The 22,776-nt window shown below is 35.1% G+C and overlaps 1 protein-coding gene across 1 annotated transcript; it reads left to right on the top strand.

The window, feature by feature from the left end:
- The first annotated feature begins 365 nt into the window (after nucleotides 1–365).
- LOC117790570 (Down syndrome cell adhesion molecule-like protein Dscam2) lies at nucleotides 366–22,105 on the top strand. Its single transcript, XM_034630052.1, has 32 exons — nucleotides 366–572; nucleotides 1,128–1,270; nucleotides 1,453–1,614; nucleotides 1,961–2,110; nucleotides 2,169–2,289; nucleotides 2,566–2,683; nucleotides 2,837–3,060; nucleotides 8,268–8,395; nucleotides 8,577–8,677; nucleotides 8,827–9,031; nucleotides 11,387–11,518; nucleotides 11,933–12,082; nucleotides 12,149–12,294; nucleotides 12,396–12,531; nucleotides 12,833–12,952; nucleotides 13,128–13,280; nucleotides 13,422–13,941; nucleotides 14,991–15,201; nucleotides 15,269–15,524; nucleotides 15,675–15,818; nucleotides 15,981–16,289; nucleotides 16,415–16,570; nucleotides 16,768–16,947; nucleotides 17,228–17,602; nucleotides 17,763–17,888; nucleotides 18,465–18,780; nucleotides 18,959–19,122; nucleotides 19,199–19,447; nucleotides 19,812–20,033; nucleotides 20,484–20,679; nucleotides 21,411–21,656; nucleotides 21,779–22,105. The coding sequence occupies exons 1-32, from the start codon at nucleotides 379–381 to the stop codon at nucleotides 21,816–21,818; spliced, it is 6,093 nt and encodes a 2,030-aa protein (XP_034485943.1). The 5' UTR covers nucleotides 366–378; the 3' UTR covers nucleotides 21,819–22,105.
- The last annotated feature ends 671 nt before the right edge of the window (nucleotides 22,106–22,776 follow it).

Genomic DNA, 22,776 nt, shown 5'->3' with positions numbered 1-22,776 from the left:
TAGTGATTCGATTTAGCCAAAAAGGTTGGTAAATTATTGCAGTTCTCTGTTATTTTGACTAAATCAGCTGTTGTTATTGTTGCTGTCATTCTTCAAAATTAGTATCTTTGAGAAGCAACGAGAACAGAGTTGACAAACTGTCGATGATAAGTAAAATACTTACCAATGCATTAGTAATAACCATATGAATTAAAACTTCATTTAATCTAAATTGATTGATTGTTACTAAGAAAACTCACCATTTGAAATAACAATTAAATAATTTGCCTATATTTGCATTGAATAATACAAATGTATTCCATATATTTTCTCTATGCAGTCAATAATGTTGTACATTCAATATTACATCTACGTGTATTGACTATTGCTATTTATGTGATGTTGCTATCTTTGACCGGCGAGGCAACAGGCGTATTACGTGTGCCCTCCTTTCTTCAGGAGCCCCCTCCTCACTTGTTATTTGGCAACGACACAGGTGCACAAGTAAGTTGTATGGCACATGGCAGTCCGCCGCCTGTGGTTACCTGGGTCTTGCGAGACGGCACCGTGGCAACGCAGGTACCCGGACTAAGGTAAGTTTTTAGGGTTTCGACAACAGTGCGTATGCGTTACAACAAGCTTTTGTTAATATGTAAGAGCTACAGTAAGCTGGTGTAAATATGCAGCAGAAGTCTCTGACGACTAGTTAGTGAAGTACACAATTCTGTAAGTGATTACAGGCAAATTAATTTTGGGTAGTACTATTATCATACTGGCAATTCACTTACTTATTCAATCTACGGCATGTGTTATTTTATGCTTGATTTAATGTACTTCTTTTACACGAACTAAAAGCATAAAATAAATAAAAATAATTAAACATTGATTTCAACTAAAAATTAAAATAAAATTTATTTAAAAATTTAAATTAAAAGTGAAAACATAAAAATCAAAGTAAAGTAGTAATGGTACTCTAAAGCAGTTATCAATTAAACAAAATACCGAGAATCGGGAATCAGTCAGGAATTTCTCGAAAGGTATCGGGAAAGTTAGGATAATGAGTACATTATTTACACGTAGTTTAGCCTGCTATTTCAGAAAACATGAAAAATAAAATGTTTTTAAGCAATACAATACCGTATTTTCAGAAAAATGTCTGGAAACGGTACATTACATTTTCCACCATTTTTGGCGCAGTATTATCGAACGGATGTACACGAGGCAACATACCGTTGTCGGGCTAGTAATGAGGCTGGAACAATATTAAGTCGAAATGTACAGGTGCAAGCAGGTAAGCAAGAAAGTAAAGTAGGTGACATTGTGAAAAATTGAAGTTGGCCAGCATCTAGACCTAACCAAAATAAAAGTCAAAATTTTTGTTCAATACATCATGATTATTAACAAGAAAACGAAAGGACTTAGATATATGTTATTTATTTAACCTTTTTTTCATGTATTTCTTACTTTTTGCAGTGTTGCGTCGTCAGTTTCACGTACATGTGGAAAATACTGAAGTTTATTTGGGAAATTCGGCATTGATTAAGTGCGCCATACCGGAATATGTGCGACCTTATGTGCGTGTGGCCAGTTGGCATCGTGGCGAGGACATACTGCTACCAGAGTCATCGGATGTTGGTAAGTGTGGCCACAATTTAATTCATGCAGTCGTACACTTACATATGTCAGTCCTGTAGTGTACTTGTGTGGGTGTTTATCCATTTTCAGAAATTTATTTATATATATTCGATCTGTTGTTGGTCTTGCTTTTACTTCTTGTTTTGTTCCTTTTGTAGTAGAATGAGTCCTTAGGGATGTTCTGTTGCTACTATTGCTGGTAGCGTTGACATTTATTGCAAAACGTTACGAGCACGCAGTGAGAACCTTGATTTTATTTTTTTCCTGTGGTTTTCTCTTTTTACTTTGTTGGTTGTGTTGTTCGCAATTTTATAAACTAGGACTCCTGGCATTGGTTTTATTGCAGCGGGTCGCTACGTGGTTCTGGCTACCACCGGAGATCTGTATTTTCGTTCTGTGCACTCCGAAGATGGCCTGGTAAAATTCAACTGTCTTGTTACTAATACTCTGAATGGGGACCGACAACGTAGTGATGAGTTCACGCTGCAGGTGAAACGTAAGTTGAAATATTGGGAGCGATGGAACTATTCACTTAATAACATTAATCATTACAGAGCTGACCAAGAAAATGGCTCCGCGAAGCAGTCAAAAACCAGTAATGGAAATTGAAGTGGAACGTGGTAACGATGTGCATTTGCCTTGCAATATTCAGGGCAATCCATTTCCCATATTCACGTGAGTACTATTGCCGTCACTGACGAGAACAGAGTTATAAAACGGGCAATGCCACAGGATAATTATGATTAATTTTTATTTATGTATCACTGTCCTTCTGTCCGCCTGTCTGTCCATCCGTATGAACAAAAGGATCTCAATGACTATAAGAGATAGAGATACCAAACTTTCACTCACAGACTTCTTTATACCCCACGCAGATCAAGATTGTTTCAAATTTATAAATACATTTAAAATATATTTAATGCTCAAATTTACAATAAACTTTAATTGCAGCTGGTATCGCGTTTCAGACTCTGCAGCGCTTTATCCTATACCATCGTCTCAACGGTTGATAATCTCGCGAACGTTGTTATTTATTAAAAATACTGACGAGCATGATGCAGGCAAATGGGTAAGTTTACCCTACACTTTAAAATTGATTTTCTCTCAGTAGCATTGTATTTTGCACGTACTTATACTTGCTATGTACTTTATGATTTTGATACATAATATATAAGTATTCTAACAGGTAAAAATACATTTTTGACTTGCAAATTCTTTGCAGGTTTGCCAGGCATCCAACCAGTTTGGGGAGCAGCGTATTGAAATTCGGCTCAGTGTAACTACGTTTGTTTCTGTGCACATACTGCCGCAGGTACAAATTGTCAATTCAGGCGGAACGGCAATTTTCAATTGCTCGACAACTGGCTCGACGACCGATGTCATTGGCTGGTTGCACAATGGCATACCGCTGCAAGCAAAAAATTCACTCGGCACCGGTCGAGAAAAGTAAGTACAAAATCGAAGACTTTTTCAAACATTATCTTTTTATAAGGATTACAAAGCCAAGTAGAAAAATTTGGATGGGGACTGCAATGTTCCTGTTTTAAAACACAGTCGAAATAACTAAACTGTGAGAGATCTCGTAATTATTGTGTAAATCAGAAAGAGGAAGCAGTTGTTAAAATGTAATAACGTTACAGAATGTTTGTTGTGGTTTTGGCGCTTTTTAGACCCCCTACATAAAAAAGTACAGGGTCTATTGGGTTTGTTTTAACGAATATGTGCGTAACAGGCAGAAGAAGGCGTGGCAGACCCTATAAAGTGTATATATTCTTGATCAGCATCAATAGCCAAGTGACACCAAATTTGGTCTGTAGATTCCTTAATATTGCAGGCAGATCAAGTTTGTTTCTTTTTTAAATCGGGCCACTATACCATATAGCGCCCATAGGAACAATCGGTCGAAAATCAAGTTCTAGTATGAAAAACTTTTTTTTCCAATGAGATATTGTAACCAAACTGATGCAATATGCATATAACTTGGTTTTATATATATTGTCCAAAGTTGGTTCAAATCGGACTACTATATCATATAGCGCCCCTAGGAACAATCGCTCGAAAATCAAGTCTTAGTATGAAAATCTTTTATGTTTTATGAGACATCGTAACCAATCTAATAAAATATACATTTAAGTAATCTAAATATTTTTTAATTTTTTTCATTATTAGTTTTTGCCATAGTAAGTACGGGGTCTCCGACAGTCGAGTATACTCGATTGTAGCACCGGCCTTATAGTTTTTCTAAATTTTAGTGTGAAAATCAATTGTTTTTATGAACCTTTTATCAGGCATAGCACATTTTGTGCATGGTATGTTTTAATCGACAAGTAGTAATGTAGTTAAATTGCAGACGTATATATATGTATGCACACGAATTTAATACTTACACTAGAATGTATTTGAATCAAGCTGTGAAACTGAGGACGTACACATGGCTCACTTGAATAGATCGAAACATCTTGATAATTTCATACAAATTACATAAAATCAGCATAATGCCCCTGTAAACAACCAAGTTCTCAATATATTCTGTATGCTGAATATATATGTACATATGTATAATAACAAGGTATGTACATATATCCATTGGTGCTGAAATACAAATTTGCTAGCCCCAAAAACAAATAGCTTGTTGGAGTAAACATCATTTAAGTTTTAAGTTTAAATATTTTAAGTTTAAATATTTTTTAATTTTTTTCATTATTAGTTTTTGCCATAGTAAGTACGGGGTCTCCGACAGTCGAGTATACTCGATTGTAGCACCGGCCTTATAGTTTTTCTAAATTTTAGTGTGAAAATCAATTGTTTTTATGAACCTTTTATCAGGCATAGCACATTTTGTGCAGGGTATGTTTTAATCGACAAGTAGTAATGTAGTTAAATTGCAGACGTATATATATGTATGCACACGAATTTAATACTTACACTAGAATGTATTTGAATCAAGCTGTGAAACTGAGGACGTACACATGGCTCACTTGAATAAATCGAAACATCTTGATAATTTCATACAAATTACATAAAATCAGCATAATGCCCTGTAAACAACCAAGTTCTCAATATATTCTGTATGCTGAATATATATGTACATATGTATAATAACAAGGTATGTACATATATCCATTGGTGCTGAAATACAAATTTGCTAGCCCCAAAAAACAAATAGCTTGTTGGAGTAAACATCATTTAAGTTTTAAGTTTAAATATTTTAAGTTTAAATATTTTTTAATTTTTTCATTATTAGTTTTTTGCCATAGTAAGTACGGGTCTCCGACAGTCGAGTATACTCGATTGTAGCACCGGCCTTATAGTTTTTCTAAATTTTAGTGTGAAAATCAATTGTTTTTATGAACCTTTTATCAGGCATAGCACATTTTGTGCAGGGTATGTTTTAATCGACAAGTAGTAATGTAGTTAAATTGCAGACGTATATATATATGCACACGAATTTAATACTTACACTAGAATGTATTTGAATCAAGCTGTGAAACTGAGGACGTACACATGGCTCACTTGAATAAATCGAAACATCTTGATAATTTCATACAAATTACATAAAATCAGCATAATGCCCCTGTAAACAACCAAGTTCTCAATATATTCTGTATGCTGAATATATATGTACATATGTATAATAACAAGGTATGTACATATATCCATTGGTGCTGAAATACAAATTTGCTAGCCCCAAAAACAAATAGCTTGTTGGAGTAAACATCATTTAAGTTTATGTATCTTTATGTTGTGTTTGCATGCGAGCTGTCCAGCTGTTGCCTTAGGAGATTCTCCAGAGCAGTGGTCAAGCAGGACACACGGAGTGTGAGAAAAGATAGAGAGAGAATATGGGAAATTCGGACATACGAGTAGCGAAACAGACGAGTCCTGGCAAATCAGCATAACAAATCAAGCAGAATTTTGTATGCTTATGTTAATAAAGTGAAATACAAATTTAGCCTGATTAAACCGATGCACACAAATAAGCCGTTTGTATGTATGCAGATGGCAAAACTATTTTAAATTTAACTAGTCGGCCGGTGCTACAGTCCAGCATACTCGACTCGGAGACCCCGTACTTACTATCCAAAAGCAGCCACTTCTAAAAATTAAATAATATTTAAGATAAACTTAAATTCTTATATATAAGCCTACATACAAGTAAATCCTTAACAGAGATTAAATTAAAACTACATGTTCAATGTTGTATTAAATTGAAAAATTGAAGCTCAAAATTTAATTAAATAATATATTTGAATCAAAAAAAGTTAACAGATAAGTTTCTTAAAAACATAAATTTACATAGTAAACTTATAAAACATTCAATTTACATAGAATTTTAGCATAACATTTATATAAATGTCAATACAAAATAATTTAAATAAAATGATTAAGCATGTATTCAAAATAATATGTCAATATAACATTTATAAATAATAAATTTAAAAAAAAATTTTAAATTAAATAATAATTTTAAAAAAATTTAAAAACAGCTAAGAAATCAGATGAAAAAAAGTTGTCCCCGGCGGGAATCGAACCCGCAACAAAAATCCAAAAAAAATTTAAATGACAGAGGCTTAACATCTTAAGCCACACTTGCACATATCATATCAAGTTATTGAAGACAAGGGGGCTCCGCCCCCTGCTCGCTTCGCTCACCAACCCCCGGCTCGCTTCCCTTGCGGAATTGAAGTGTGAAAAAAAGAGCACTTCTTTTATTTTTCTTGAATAAACTTCTTTAATGCAAAACTAAATTACTGTACTATTTCAAAATTTCGGACACTTGTTAATTTGAACAACCTAATAATTCGGACACTCAATTTTTAATCTATAAAATATTCTGTAACCCGTGCACCGCACTTATTGGTTTATACTGAAATCCAATCACATTAACGTGTTTGTACGTAAAAAAACAATATAGGTAAGAATAATTTGTGCAAATGATGGCATTAAAGCTGAAGTTTCAGCCATTTAAGAGCAAAGGGTCGTTATTTCTAACATTAGGTTTAATCGGCACGTTTTTATCAGTTTATTATTATTTTTTACTCCTGATAGATCAGTACCTGCTAAATGACATGATACCTTCTTTTACAAATCAGACTACTACGTTTTTTACTGTTCGTACGATGCAATTATTGTCAGTTATCAGTTATTTGAAATAGATTTGAAATGTTTTGTTGTTGGAAATTTCATGCCAAATGCTATAAGTAGCAACAAATGTATATTATATAATATAAATTTGTAAAAAGAAACGAATAATTGTATGCACGCGGCTTGATTTTTCAAAAAACTTCGATATTTGGCGTGCAAAAGCGAATCTGTGAGTTTGGTTAAGAAATTTAAAAAATTAAAAAAGTTTTTTATATTAAAGGTTAATTTGAAACCGATGTTCATATGGAAGCTATATTATATAGTCATCCGATTTAGACCAAATTTGAACAGGGTGTAACATTTAGTAAAAAAGTCATATTCTGTGAGTTCGGTTGAGATAGCTCAAAAAACAAAAATAATTTTCGTACTATGAGTTCATTTCTATCCAATTGTTCTAATGGCAGCTATATGATATAGTTACCCGATGTTCGGCAAATTTGGTCAGGGTGTAACAGGCAGTCTCAAATACACAATCTGTGAGTTTGGTTGAGATAACTCGAAAAACAAAAAAGCTAAGCTAAAAAAGCTAACTAAAGTTGAATCTGAACCCGATTGTTCTTATTGCAGCTATATGATATAGTAACCCGATTTTGACCAAATTGTGAAATATCCTGAAATTTAAATATATGTTAATAAAATGAAATTAAACTAGTGGGCCGGTGCTACAGTCGAGCCTACTCGACTGTCGGAGACCCCGTACTTTCTATGGCAAAAACTAATAATGGAAAAAATTAAAAAATATTTAGTTAACTTAAATGTATATTCTATCAGATTGGTTACGATGTCTCATAAAACATAAAAGACTTTCATACTAAGACTTGATTTTCGCCCGATCGGTCCTATGACAGCTATATGATATAGTGATCTGATTTGAACCAACTTTGGACAGGATATATAAAACCAAGTTATATGCTTATTGCATTAGTTTGGTTACAATATTTCATACTTAAACTTGATTTTCGACCCATCGTTCCTATGGGCGCTATATAATATAGTGGTCCGATTAAAAAAAGGAAACAAACTTGATCTGCCTGCAGTATTGAGGAATCTACATACCAAATTTGGTGTCACTAGCTTTTAAATTGTTCTTATAATTTGGATATGAATTTTTTTTCGATTTGTAGGCGATAAAGGAGGCGTGGCCGAATTTTAAAATAAACTTGATCTGCTTGCAATATAGAGGAACCTACATACCAAGTTTGGTGTCTCTAGCTCTTATAGTCTCTGAGATCTAGGTGTTCATATAGATGTCAGGACGTCAGGACAGACGGACATTGTCATATCGACTCGACTATTGATGATGATCAAGAATATATATACTTTATAGGGTCTGCCACGCCTTCTTCTGCCTGTTACTCACATTATCCCTAAAACAAACTTAATAGATCCCTGTTCTTTTTTTAAGTACCTTATGTAAAGAATTTTCGTACCCATTCCCAGTAATTTTAGAATCAGGGTTCTTTAAACTTCTTTTAGTAGTTTATTAAAGAAGTTTTATCATTTGCCAGCATACGATTCCTATCAAAGAGTTCATTACTGGTACAAAATGTTGGACGACGCGATCGCGGTGTTTATCAATGTCTCGTGGAGAACCAACGAGCGAGTGCGCAGGCCATGGCTGAGCTAAAGTTGGGCGGTAAGTTTCAAAGGACATACAGTGGCTCACAGTTTATTTTACCCACTACTCTGAAATATTCCAAATTCTAAGTGAATTAAGCAATAAAAACAAAACAACTTAAATATAGTGTGTCAAATAAGCTGTGAGCCAATGTAAGTATGTGTGAATGCCTTTAATAAGACACCTATGCGCATTGCAGACACTGTGCCTGAATTGATTTACACATTTATTGAGCAGAATGTGCGCCCGGGCCCATTAATATCGCTTAAGTGTTCCGCTAACGGCTCACCGTCGCCACAAGTAAGTTGAAATCCTTTTACGCTCTGAATATGCATTTTCATGACTTAAATTATTCAATATAAGGGAATGTGACCTTTTAATTTATGTTCAGATAAATGACTGATTATGCTCTTAAGAGCTCTTTATTGATTATGCATTTCTCATTGCAGTTCGCTTGGCTTCTGGACTCGCAGCCCATTATGGATGTGTCCCTGCATCATCGCTTTGCTATTGGACAATTTGTCGACATGACTGGTGATGTAATAAGTTATTTAAACATTTCACATGTGCGCCCAGACGATGGCGGTCTTTATAGGTGTGTTGCAAGCAATTCGATGGGCCACATTGAGCATTCGGCCAGGTTGAATGTTTATGGTAAGTTTTACAATTTTACGCGTCAAATTTTGTTTGACAATGCAAAGACTGATTTTTATTGTTCTTGAAATTTAGTGGGTATTTATAAGATAACTAAAATCCCATAAAGTCCGGTTTACGAAAAAATGTGATGTGACAAAAATATTCGGGAATCAAACTGAAACAAATGTAGGTAAAAAGGTTCTATTTCAGTTTATTTCTTTCGGTTCCGGTATCAGTACCGGTACGTAACGGTACAGAAAATCAATTTTGAATATTTTAAAATTTTAAGATGTCTTTTTATTATAAATAAACGAAATAAACAAACCTAGGGCAAACAATTTTTTTTGATTAATTAAAAAATATTTGAATGCAGAATGTATTTAGAGGGCAAATCATGATCAAAATGACATTCCGCTTGAAAATGGGTTCAGTTTTGCTTAAGTTATGACAGTTTGAAGTCAAAGTTTTTATCCAATTATTTAAAAATTTTTTATAAAAAAATTAAAGGTTTCAGAATCAAGTTTAAAGTGTTGTTTTATACTAATTACGATAAAAAGAGTTGATTAAAAGTGAAAACTTGAGATTTAAAATTTCGAGCTTTCAAAATTTCAAAGAGAAAATCGAATTTTAGTCGAAAATAATTAAATTTTCTAAATGAGCTAAAATTGAATACAGAATGAATTTAGAGGCCAAATCGTGATCAAAATGACAGTTAGAAGTTGAACAACTCTTTGACCTAGCAACTTTACCACAACCGTATCGGTTCAAACGTTTCGGTATTCGGTTCTTGACAGAGAATTTTCATTCGGTTACGGTTTCAGTTCCGGTACTAAAAATGAAACGAATAGTTTCGGTAATCGGTTCCGTCTCAGCAAGACGATTTATTCATGCTCTAATTTAAATTTGGTGAATACTTGCTCATACTATATGGATGGGCAGCCTTCCGACAGCCTATGACTATGCCATTGATTGAGCGTAAGAACCATATTTTTACTTCTACACGTGTATACAGACATATAGACGTTATACAACATTAATATCTGTCAAGCCATTATTAAACCCCGTACTTAAAAAAAGCACAGGGGCTTATTAAGTTTGTTTTAAGGAATATGTGCGTAACAGTCAGAAGGAGGCGTGGCAGACCCTATAAAGTATATATATTCTTGATCAGCATCAATAGCGATATAGTAATGTCCGTCTGTCTGTCCGTCTGTATGAGCGCCTAGATCTCAGAGACTATAAGAGCTAGAGACACCAAACTTGGTATGTAGGTTCCTCTATATTGCAAGCAGATCAAGTTTGTTTCAGAACTCGGCCTCTCGGCCCATTTTATCGACATAGAAAATTTCATATCCAATTTAAAAGCTAGTGACACCAAACTTGGTATGTAGATTCCTCTATATTGCAGACAGATCAAGCTTGTTTCTTTTTCGATCGAACCACTGTATCATATAGTGCCCATAGGAACAAACTTGGTATGTAGATTCCTCTATATTGCAGACAGATCAAGCTTGTTTCTTTTTCGATCGAACCACTGTATCATATAGTGCCCATAGGAACAATTGGGCGAAAATCAAGTCTTTGTATGAAAAACTTTTTTTTATGAGATATCATAACCAAATTTATAGAGTATGCACTTAAGTTAGTCTTATACATCCTTACCAAAGTTGGTTTAAGTCGGACCCCGATTTCATATAGCTGGCATAGGACCAGTCGGGCGAAGATCAAGTCTTAGTATGAAATTTTTTTTTGTTTTTTAAGATATTGTAACCAAACTGATATAATATGCATTTGACTTAGTTTTATGTATCCTGACCAAAGTTGGTTCAAATATATTATATAGCTGTCATAGCAATATTGATCGGGCGAAAATCAAGTCTTAGTATGAAAATCTTTTATTTTTTATGAGACGTCGTAACCAATCTGATAGAATACGCATTTAATTTTTTCCATTCTTATCTTTTGCCATAGTAAATACGGGGTCTCCGACAGTCGAGTATGCTCGACTGTAGCACCGGCCCACTAGTTATTCAGAAGGTTTGTCAGAAACCATTGGAAAAGGATGTTTTATTTTGAATATTACAATTTGCACAACGAGTTTATTAATGCAGCACCCGCGCATAATTAGGGTCGTCCTCCCATATAATTGCATTTTGCAAATAACTTTGTAAATTATTATTTTTCCACAAACTGTGAAATATAACCCAGTAAATATATGTAAGTTCTTTATCAGAATTACCTTGTTCGCTTGTTTGTCGGTCTTTCTGTCTGTCTTGTCTTGTCTCACAGTTTTAAGTCTAAGTGAGGTTGCCGAAAAAGTGTTTCAAAATGTTGTTTTTGGAATTGCTTATTTGTATGATATATATTTTGTAGGACCTCCGTATGTACGAGCCCTTGGAGCCGTAAAAGCCGTTGCCGGCGAAGACATAATTATGCGATGTCCATTCGCAGGCTACCCTATTGAACAAATTCGTTGGGAAAAGACGCATCAGGAGCTAACAACAAGTAAGTCCCTATGAATGCAAGCCATATATCGCAAATAATTATTATTTCAATTGTTCAAATTAATTTTACCTCTCTTTTTCGGTAATATTATGAAGAAATAATTATATTTCAATTTCATTATTAAAAATCATAGCATAATAATAATCAATTAATACAAATTATTTTTCAATTTATTTAATAAAATTTAAAATTTTCCTAATAATAAAAATCTTTTGCACCAAGTGGTGTACTTACTTACTAGTCCATATAAGCATAATAATAATTAAAAAATAACTTTAACTTTGGATTTTTACAATAAAATCAAAAATACGAGTTGTGTTTTAACTATATAAAACTTGAAATATAATAATTTTCTTTAATTTGAATAATTAAACTTAATATTTTGAATTAATTGTCAATATTCCTATGATTCAGGCCAACACTATAATCTGGCTTCAGTGCATGAGGGCGGGCAACTTGTCATTAAGAATGTAGAGCCTAGTCGAGATCAGGGCATCTACACGTGCATTGTGCGCAGCCGAGCTGGTGAAGAAGCACGCCGGGATGTGCAATTGAATGTCAACAGTGAGTTCATCTAGTTTCAACTGGATATCGTAAAAATATCTGCAATTTGGACTAATCGCATTTCAGGTCCCCCAGTCATTGAGCCTTTTAAGTTTCCAAAAAACCTTCAGGAAGGCGGTCGCGCTCAAATTACATGCGCGGTATCGTCGGGTGACATGCCAATCTACTTCAGCTGGAAAAAAGATGAACATACTCTACCTAGTAGCCTGCAAGTGAGTGCCAGTCCAGAGATACCGAGCTTTCGTTGTAGTTCGCATAATTTTCATTGTTAATGGGAATGCCGAAACTTCTGTGTTTGTTTTTTATTTTCAAGATAAATGAAAAGAAAGAAGAATTTTATTCGCTGTTAGTGTTCAAGGATATCAGCGCCAGACACAGTGGCAAATACACGTGTTACGCCAGCAATGCCGCAGCTAAGGTGAACTATACAGCGGACCTACAAGTGAGGGGTAAGTCGGCTTAGCCATCGAAATTTGATTAGAAGTTGATAAAAGTGTTGGATACCCAATCTGCTGGATCACTTATTTGGTATCTGGTGTACATATTTAAATAAATCACGCAGTATTAGTATTCCGGATGCGCCAGCAGTTAACCTTTTTCGAGGCCACACAAAAACACAAGAGCACAAAAGCCCAATAACCCATACACAAACACATTTGTACACAGTGCACAGCGAGTTGTAAATTTTTCAGTTTACTTAGCGCGCTTTCATTTGTTTCATTTTGTATGCAACTCCTTTTCACGTTTCAGTGGCACCACGTTGGAGCCATGAGCCCATGGATACTTCCATTATGTTGGGCAACACAATATCGATAAATTGTGAGGCGGAAGGATATCCGATTCCAACTATTACTTGGTTTAAAGGACAGGGTAAGTTTGCCAATTTGATGTCCAGCAGCTTTGTCTCGAAGCCAACGGCCTTAGTTCATTTATATTGGATGAGTTAAGCGTGTAGGCTCAACCGGAGTCAAGCACTGGATTATTAATAAGCTGAGTTGGATTTAAATTTGAGTAGCAATTAGTTAAATGAGTGAGTCTCCTACAGGCAAAGCCTTCAAGGACTTCAAATCATTGAGTATGCGTAATCACTCGCTTCTACTGAACCTGGCTACAGATAATGATGAAGGCTACTACATGTGCCAAGCGACCAACGAAATTGGGACTGGGCTAAAGAAGATAATACGCATTCATGTGAATGGTAATTGAAACTACATGGTTAACTCTATTATTATTTTTATTACATAGAAATGTAAATTTTTAATTTGAATTTTAACTGGTTTCCTCGTAGCTGTATTTAAATTTTCTTTAACGCTTAGTTTATAAATTATTTTCTGTACAGAACCAGCGCGATTTGAGCAGTCCGAACGAAATGTTAGCTCGCGTCGTAACGACCCAATAACATTGGACTGTCGGGCAAAGGGAGACGAGCCCATCAGCATTGTCTGGACTCATAACAATGGACGCGTTGATCTTAATAACTTTCGTTATAGCATTGCTGAGATGAAAAACGAGAGAGGTGTGGATTCGCAGCTGACTATTGCACACTCAGAACGCCATGATTCGGGCGCTTATCGCTGTTCAGCGGAAAATCCGTACGGACGTGCCGAGCAAATAATTTTTCTCGCCGTTCAAGAGCGACCTGATACACCGTCTAATTTAGAGGTTTTCGAAGTAGGTTCGCGCACCGTTAAACTCAGCTGGAGGCGTCCCTTCGATGGTAATTCGCCAGTGCTCAGTTATTTGGTACAGTATCAGCCGCTCAAGTATATGCAGTCACTCGCGGTAGGATCCGCAGGTAGGAACTGGAATACTAACAATGTCATCAATGTCACTCTGCCTTCAACGAGCATTAGTCGCAGGTATGTTTTATTTTCATGGCTGAAAACGGATCGTCAAACGAATATCGTATATATTTTTAAGAATTACAAAACCAAAGAACAAAAACTAAAAATAAAATTATATTAGAGTAAGAAAAGGAGGAAAAGAAAGGATCCATAAATTAATAAATTAAATTAATATAATAAAAATTAGGAAAAGTCATAATAAGGAATAATAAGAGGAATAAATTAGGCAACGTTGCAAACTGGTTCTAAACCGAATCTCGTAGAACTGGACGGTTCGGGTTTTTAAACAGCCTCAACCGGATCATGAACGGAACCCTTGAAATTATTTAATTTGCGAGCCCGAACCTAAACCGAACCGCTTTCTAGAACTAAAGGTTCCTCTCGAAAAAAAAAATTACATTTATGGTTTTCTAATATTACCGAATTATTTGAGACTTCGGATTAAAATAAGTCATATTTAACTCTTCAAATAAATTCAAATTATTAACAAAATTTGATTTCTATAAAAAAAATTTAATTAGTTAAAAATTTTGAGAAAAATGTTTTACGATACAAATATTTTGTTGTATGAAATTAAACCAAGGTTCGAACCCAAACCTTGGGTTCAGGGGGTATATTAACCAATTCGCGAACCAAACCGATGTCTTGCTCTATGGTGTGAGCCGCCGAACCGAACCTTTAACAAAATTTTGGAGGTTTACAGCCTTGAAATTAGGAAATATTAGTTAGGAAAACACAATTGGAAAATTGTGAATTGTGAAAATTGAAAAGATTTATTGAATTTTTACACAAGGTACACAGTATTTATATGCAAACCAATTTTCCTCATATTTATTTTTTAATAAGGTGTTTTCTAATTTTTATCTATCCAAATGTTTATTTCCCAGTAACAGAATTCTGAATTTTGGTGACCAAATATTTATTTCCAAGTAAAATGCTTCCTAGTTTTGTGTTCGCAATTTTAATCTATTAATTTGGTCATTCGTTTAAGGAATTGCTGGAAACTTAATGGTTGGGCTTAGTTACAATCTACTAATCTCGCAATATTTCTATGCTTTCAATAGTTATGATAGTGATCTACGCGAAAATGCTATTGTGGCAGGCCTCTCCCCAGCCACGACTTTTCTTATACGCATGCAGGCCATCAACGAGATAGAACGTAGCGCCTATACGGATGCGATTGTACTGAAAACACAGGAGGAGGCGCCCACAGAGGCTCCATCTAATGTACAGGTGCAAACTGGGGGGGAAAGCGAGTTGATTATAATCTGGCAGGTTGGTGCAATTAAATAATCTGAGAGAGCCGAAACTCTTCAGGAAATGTATCTGTAATCGCTTACAGATACCGCCCCGCAAATCGTGGAACGGAGAGCTTATTGGTTACACTATTAATTGCAGCGAAGAGAAGCAAAATATTAATTATATAAGCGTGGTGAATAATTCCCTGAAGTCAGTAATTGTCAACGGTTGGGCCACCACTAAAGCCACTCTGCGTGGTCTGCGAAAGTACACACGCTATGCAGTCACTGTACAGGCTCTTAACAGTTTTGGCTCTGGGCCCTGGAGCGCAACCATCTTGGGCACTACCGCAGAAGGTGGTAAGTATTTTGTTTTTTATTTAAAATAATCAAATAAGAGCATTATGGCAAATATTTGCTAAAAATTGTTCATCACCCATTTTTAATGAAAGAAAAAAAAACATTTGGTTTCTATATCTATTTTGTTCGTTACCGATTTAATATTTGCAGTGCCAGAGGCTGCTCCGCAAAATGTAACCTGCTCTGCATTATCATCGCAAAGTCTAAAGATATCATGGTTGGAGCCTCCTCTGCAACTCCATGGTGGCATCATACAGGGCTATAAAATTTTATATCGTCCAATAAAGCATCAAAGTAAGTATAATCTAATACTGTTTTTATTTCATTTTTTAATTTACTTAAATTATAACTCTAACTTGTGAATATTATTTATCTAACAATATTTGAAAGTAGTTCGCTGAAATTAACATTTAAGCTAAAGTTAGATCGAATTGTTTTTCTGTTACAATTTCGCAGTTGACTTCCCTACCAAAATGGAAATTAAACGCACATCAAACCTTGAAACTTATCTGCACACACTACTCAAGGCCACAAACTATTCAATTCGTGCTCTGGCTTACACATCTACAGGCGATGGCCTAGCGAGTCAGCCATTGTTTTGTCAAACCGACGACGATGTGCCGGATGCTCCTGCTGCTATTAAAGCTGCTGCCTTAACAGCCGATTCAATTTTAATTTCATGGCTGCCGCCAAAGAATCGCAATGGAATTATATCTCATTACACTGTGTATGCAAGAGAGGTGGGTCGCAAGGGACAAACAAAAAGTGAGTAGCAAATCTGAATATCATGACAGAAAAGCTTATATCTATGATTGTGTTTTTAAATGTTTTGCTGACCTTTAGATATAAGTATCTAATTATTTCCATTATTTGCACAACCATGTAAATAGCCCACTTGGTGCGAGTGGACGAGCACGGCTATCCGGTCACATTTGAAGCGCGCAGTCTTGCCGAGAATCAAATGTACGAGTTTTGGGTCTCCGCATCCACTTCGGTGGGCGAGGGTGAGCCTACATCTGTGGTCGCTCAGGCCACAAATACACGAGGTAGGTGGTGCTGCACTTTAAATCTGTTCAATAATTTGTATATTTGTAGTTGTATTAAAGAATATTGCCAATTTATTATAATTTTGATTTATATAAGTTTTAGCATTTAGTTGGGGATTGCTGACCAAATTAACCGTAAAATCCTCAACAGCCTTTTGTTTAACTAACTGGTTGAAATGGTTGTTTGTTTACTATAGCACCTGCACGCATTGCCTCATTTGGTCAAGTGGTGCATAAAGCGGTCGGCACAAGGCTCGTGCTTGAGTGCATGGCTGTTGGCAACCCTACGCCGCGTGCACGGTGGTTAACCCGTGATCGCCCTGTTACTTTCAGTCCATTTTATGAGGTCACCAATGAGGGCAATTTGAAAATACACCGTAAGTACATAGATTAAAATGTAAATTGAGCAGGGATCACAAAAAAATTATTTTAATTCGATTTTTTAATTAATTAATTATTAAAAATATCGATAAAATTGTTAAAAATCTTAAATTTCAATTTTTATTTATGTATCATAACATTAGTCTTATATTTAATTTTTCAAATGCAAATCAAAAATAAAAATTCTTTTTAAGTTTTTGTAATAAAAACGAAAAATATAGTATGTATAAAAATAAATTATTATAATTATTTTTTGTCGCTGCCCGTGCTTCTAAGGCGTTGAAGACAGTCTGTCCGGAAATTATTCGTGCACGGCGAACAATCTATTTGGTGGTGATGAAATACAATATCAGATGATTGCTATGAAGCCCCCCAGTGCACCACAAATCATCGTGCAGTACGCTTCCGCTGACAGCATTCGTGTCAGTTGGGATGCGCCGGAGGATGGTGGCGCACCGCTGCAGGGTTATACGGTTTCGTATCACGCATCCGGCGATAGTTGGGTACAGACTGAGCTGCTGCCGGAGAATAACGCTTACACTATAACTGGCTTGAAATGTGGAAATCAGTACATTATAAAAATGTCGGCTTATAATATGGTTGCCACTGGTGCGTCCAGCGAGGAAATTAATGTCTGGACTAAAGGAAAAGGTATATCTTCATGGATTTACATGTTTACACTTGCACGAACGAACAGTTTAAAGGCATTAAATTTTCAACTAACTTTCAAAATATTTCGCAATGAAACGAAGCGACATTCTGAAGATCTTCTACCTAACTTAATATTTATTTTCATTTCCATTATACACAGCATCCCAAGCACCAAACGGCAATGAGCTAATTGCCACAAATTCAACGTGCATAAATTTAAAGTTGTCTTCTTGGCACAATGGCGGTTGTGCCATACATCATTTCTCCATTGAGCACCGTCCACTAGGTTTGTTAACATTATACAATAATTATTTCAGGGGCGGCGTTATAGTCCTCTCTTGTTTTACCAACTATTCGCCTTATATATTTTATTATTGTAAACGTATGTATAAATAAAAAAATTTATGTGACTCTTTTGTTTACATGGGATTTTGAAATCTAACCGTTAAAAGCTTCAGTTTAGTTTATCAAGTATTTGTATTTATGGTTTATAAAAAACATATATAAGATTATTCACAGAAATTACAATTTACATGTATTTGAATTGAAAAAAATATTAAATGTAACATAAAATATGAGATTTTAAGATTCTGGCTTATGCTTTAATAACAATATTAATAAATAGAGCCATAAATTACCCCAATTATCGATTACTACTTTGTACATTTAAATTGGATATTTAAAAAATGTAAGCAGTTTACCACTTTAATATACATTTACCCTTACAATTATTTAACAATGTCAATAAGTAATACAATTTTTTTTGACTCAATACATATTTTGTCAAACCATATACAATATGATACTTTCCTTTTGACCGAAAAAAATGATTTTATTTTGCTGATTTTCTTTTGAATCCCAGGCGACATACGCTGGACAGTTGTTACATCGGATATTTCCAACGCTGAGGAAAATCGTGAAAATTTAATATTTTGTGACTTTCTGCCAGCTAAGTGGTATCAGCTGCGCATCTCGGCTACCAACGATGCCGGAAAAACCACGGAGCATTATCATTTCAGTACAACGAGCATTGATGGCATCACAATTTCACCACCTCCTGTGATTGCTTCGGAATACGATTTGATGGACAATCTGATAAATGCAACAAATCCAACGAACGGTGATTGGTTGGCAACGTTTATCGTTATTGTTATAATCACAGTAACCATAATAACTATGTAAGTACTATTTTATTGAGTAAAGTTGTTAGGTGCTAATCAGAACCAAAGCATTTATTAACTTGAATGTACTTTACGTTATCCAGATATCAGGGGATAAAAAGCGACAAAACCTAAATTTTATTTTCTTTAGCGCAATGGCTAAATAATGGTTTCATTGATTTGGATTTTCTTGCAGCGCACTAACTATTAAGCACCGCAGTACACTCTGTGGCCCTATAGCTGAGGGGTATGAGTCTCGAGCGATACCCAGTGATTACAAAGAGGAGCAAGAAAATCGTCGCAACCAGCAGGTTTACAGCGCCTCTCCGGTTAAAACAGTGGACAAAGGTAACGAGTCGGGTGAGTGTCGTTATTAGACTTAGAGCATGTTCAGCTGCAGGTCCAACAATTAAACGTCAATTTGTGACTTACTCAGAAATGTACGAGATTTCGCCATACGCAACGTTTAGCGTGAATGGTGGAAGGACTGGCGCACCGGCGAAGACACCAACACGTGGTCTGGCGGGACAAACGCCACATGACTACACCATGCAATTCAAAACATTTGGCCACCCAGAAGGGGAGAATCTCAATGCAACGGCCTACCCGCTGCTACCCAACGCGAGCTTTGGACATGTGGTGGAAAGGCCAAGTTGGTACAAGCAGCGCAATTATAATACCGAAGGTAAGATGTTTTATGTTTTTATACAAAAATTGAGAAATAAAAAACATTTAAATAATGAAAATTAACGATTAAAATTTATTATTACTAAAATTAAGAAATAAGAAACATTTAAATAATAAATATTAAAAATAAAAGTTATTTTTCAATTTAATTATGGCTATATGTGTCCTAAAAGAGCATGTGATGTATCATATGAAAGGTATTAAGTCACAAATGGTGAATTTTATTACATTTTCAAAGTACAAATTAGAGTTATTTTAAGAATTTTAATTAAAGTTTAAATTGTATTATTTTTTTATAATTTTATCGATCAAGAGTCTTACAATTAATTTTATTAATTAAAGTATTCATTTTTTATCTTAAGATGAATCTACCCTGAGCAAATCTATGACCATTGTAGCTGGTTCGCAGTGTGGTCATTCGAAAAAATCAAGCGTGGGCCGCCACACTAAAATCGGTAGTGCTGGAGTGGTGGCCGATTCTGAGTCTGACACGAGCATAAGCCCCAACACGGAATTCTCGAACATGCCTACCTATCGAGTTCCTTGCAAATCTACTCGAGGAAGTGATGGACGCGTTGTTGTTGGTGTGTATTCTAAATAGAGATTAGAGCCATTATTAGAACCGTAATCCTTAACCGGTATTAACTGATTAATATTGGTAACCGTAAATAAGACCCTAGCCGGAAAAAAAAACGTAATATCCGATTATTAACCGATTTTTGTTTCGGTTCAATAAAGCATTTATTACAATTACACTTTAACGTCTAATAATCGTTATAAAATCATATTTATTTTATTAGATGAATCTTTTTTAATATAAAAGAACACTTTTTTTATGTACCGAAATCATACCAAAATATACAAAATACTGTTAACCGTTACGAAACCGATATACAAAGATCTTGCATAACCGATAGACCGAAACCAAAGCATAACCAAACCCCTTACTGAAACCGATACTCGTTTCGGCTTAAAGGCTGATCCTAAACATAATTTTGATATCTCAATCTGCGGCAATGACTGCTTTCTTTCAGAAATGTTTCAGCCCGATTCAAGCACAGAATCGAATAATGATCAGTTATCGCCGGCTTTGGAGCGAAGACTAAATACACCGCGACACGTTGGTATGGCAGTAGTGAGTAGGAGCGCCGTACAACGCAGCCGGAAGAATGCATCACAGCTAGGCAACCAAACGTTGGAGCGACGAAAGTGCCCTGATAGTAACAACAGGTAGTTCAGGTACCTAAACCCTAACCAATCCGAATTGAAAATAAAAAAAAAAAAAAAAAATACAAGTTGAATTTAGCAATTAAAAACTATGGGGGTGCGACAGGGATCCTAACCTACAAAATCATATACATTTTTGTTTCACTAAATAAAAGATTTAATTCTAAAACAAAGAAAAGATTTAAAAGAACATTAATTTCATATATTTTGTTGCGACAGAGATCTAAACCAACAAAATCTTATACATTTTTGGCTCAAGAATCAAGAACATTAATTTCATATATTTTGTTGCGACAGAGATCTAAACCAACAAAATCCTATACATTTTTGGCTCACTGAAAAAAAGATCAAATTCTAAAATCAACAATATTCATTTCATATATTTTGTTAAAATAGGACCACTTTAAACTGTACTAGAAAAATAAATCTAAAAAAAAACTAAGTTCTTTATATAAGAATAAAACTCATGAATTGATAGAAAATTTTAATTATATTATATTTTTATGTGAGAAAATTAGTTGCACTTTTATAAAAGAGTACTTGGGTTCAGGGTAGCCTACTGTCGAGCGTGCTTGACTGTAGCCGCACCTCACCGCGAGCGAAGCGAGCTGGGGGCGGAGCCCTCCTTTTTTTTAGTTGGTTTGATGACTGTGGCACCCCTTTTATATTAAGTTATTAAATATATTGCTAATTACTTCAACTTGATAAACACTATTTTCTATTGGCCTTTACAGTGTAGGCAGTGGAGGAGCGACCACAGCATCGTTGGACGCTTCAATAGCCCCTATAACGATCGGCGATTTGATAGGCGGTTTTCGACCACCGGTTGCATTTAATGATGCACGCGAATTTGGTGACCAGGTTGAGTCTGAACGAGAGCAACGCGCTTTGGACTTAGAAGTGCAACGCGTGATGGAAAATACCAGCGAGGCTCAGCTAGCGAAAATGGATCGTGAAGAACTTACATCACTATTAGCAAGGTAAGTTAACCTTACATATAATATCGCTACCTTCAGTGGTTGACTGAAATATGTTGCATGGCTGTAGTGTCTACCAACCTTGAGCCTTGAACCGCAAAAACTAAACAGCCTGCGACCTCTAGATATCACGAGAAGAAGGAACAGGAGTTCCGCAAAACGTAAATTTAAAGACTGGGCAGTTGCAAATACCACAGATCATTACATCGATACCGATACAATTACACACTCAACTGTGGCATTTAAATGCATTTACTTAATCATTAGTCATTAGAATCTTGCTAATACAAATTAAAGACTATGCAAATCTGAATGTAAACTAATTGACTATATAAGTATAAGTTCGCTCACTGCGGTAATATTTTAAAGTTGTAAGTGATTTTTGTACATCCTTTTAACGTCTGCTTTTTTGATAAACATAGATTATTTAAATAAGACTTTAACAAAAAGTAACGGTGTTTAATTTACATAAAATATAATATTAATCAAATTTATATAAAATACCCTATCCGATTTGAAGGTATGTTTGTACTTTATCTAAATTAGTATGTATTTATATACTTGTGTGCATAAACAAATAGAATGAAAATATATATAAATGAAATAAAGAAAAGAGAATGATTTAATAAATATAAAATGGAGTTGAATAGTAAACTTTTCACTTCAAAACGACTAGACCAATTTATATAATTGTTCAATATATTTGTGACACTCCAGGTAAGGTTTTTCTTACTCATTGTGTTAAAATGGTTTTAATTCAACTGCAATTTATTTTGCAAGTTAGTTACCTGACAAGATGAGATGCATGGAATCCCTACCAGTATTCTCTAGTTACCGAAAATTTCAAAATCGATGTAATGTATACACTTGACCTGAAGTGTATATATATATACATATATTTGTGTGCATGTGTGTGTATGAGTGTATAAGAAAATCTCTATGTATATGCTTGCCATGATTCTCGACGGCAGCACTTATACAAATGCCCATGATTGCCGGCTAAAATCGATTTCAATTAGCTAAAGCTGCTGACTGTTTGTCTATACAAATGAGCTTTGAGTGTCGTAGGGATAAAGTCCGTTGCAACAACAATAAAACAGTAACAGTAGGTGCAGTAGCCACA

The sequence above is a fragment of the Drosophila innubila genome (assembly GCF_004354385.1).
Source record: "Drosophila innubila isolate TH190305 chromosome 3R unlocalized genomic scaffold, UK_Dinn_1.0 2_E_3R, whole genome shotgun sequence".
NCBI classification, from domain to species: Eukaryota; Metazoa; Arthropoda; class Insecta; order Diptera; family Drosophilidae; genus Drosophila; species Drosophila innubila.
The sequence above is the reverse complement of the archived record's forward strand: the minus strand, read 5'-3'. Positions and strand labels throughout refer to the sequence as shown.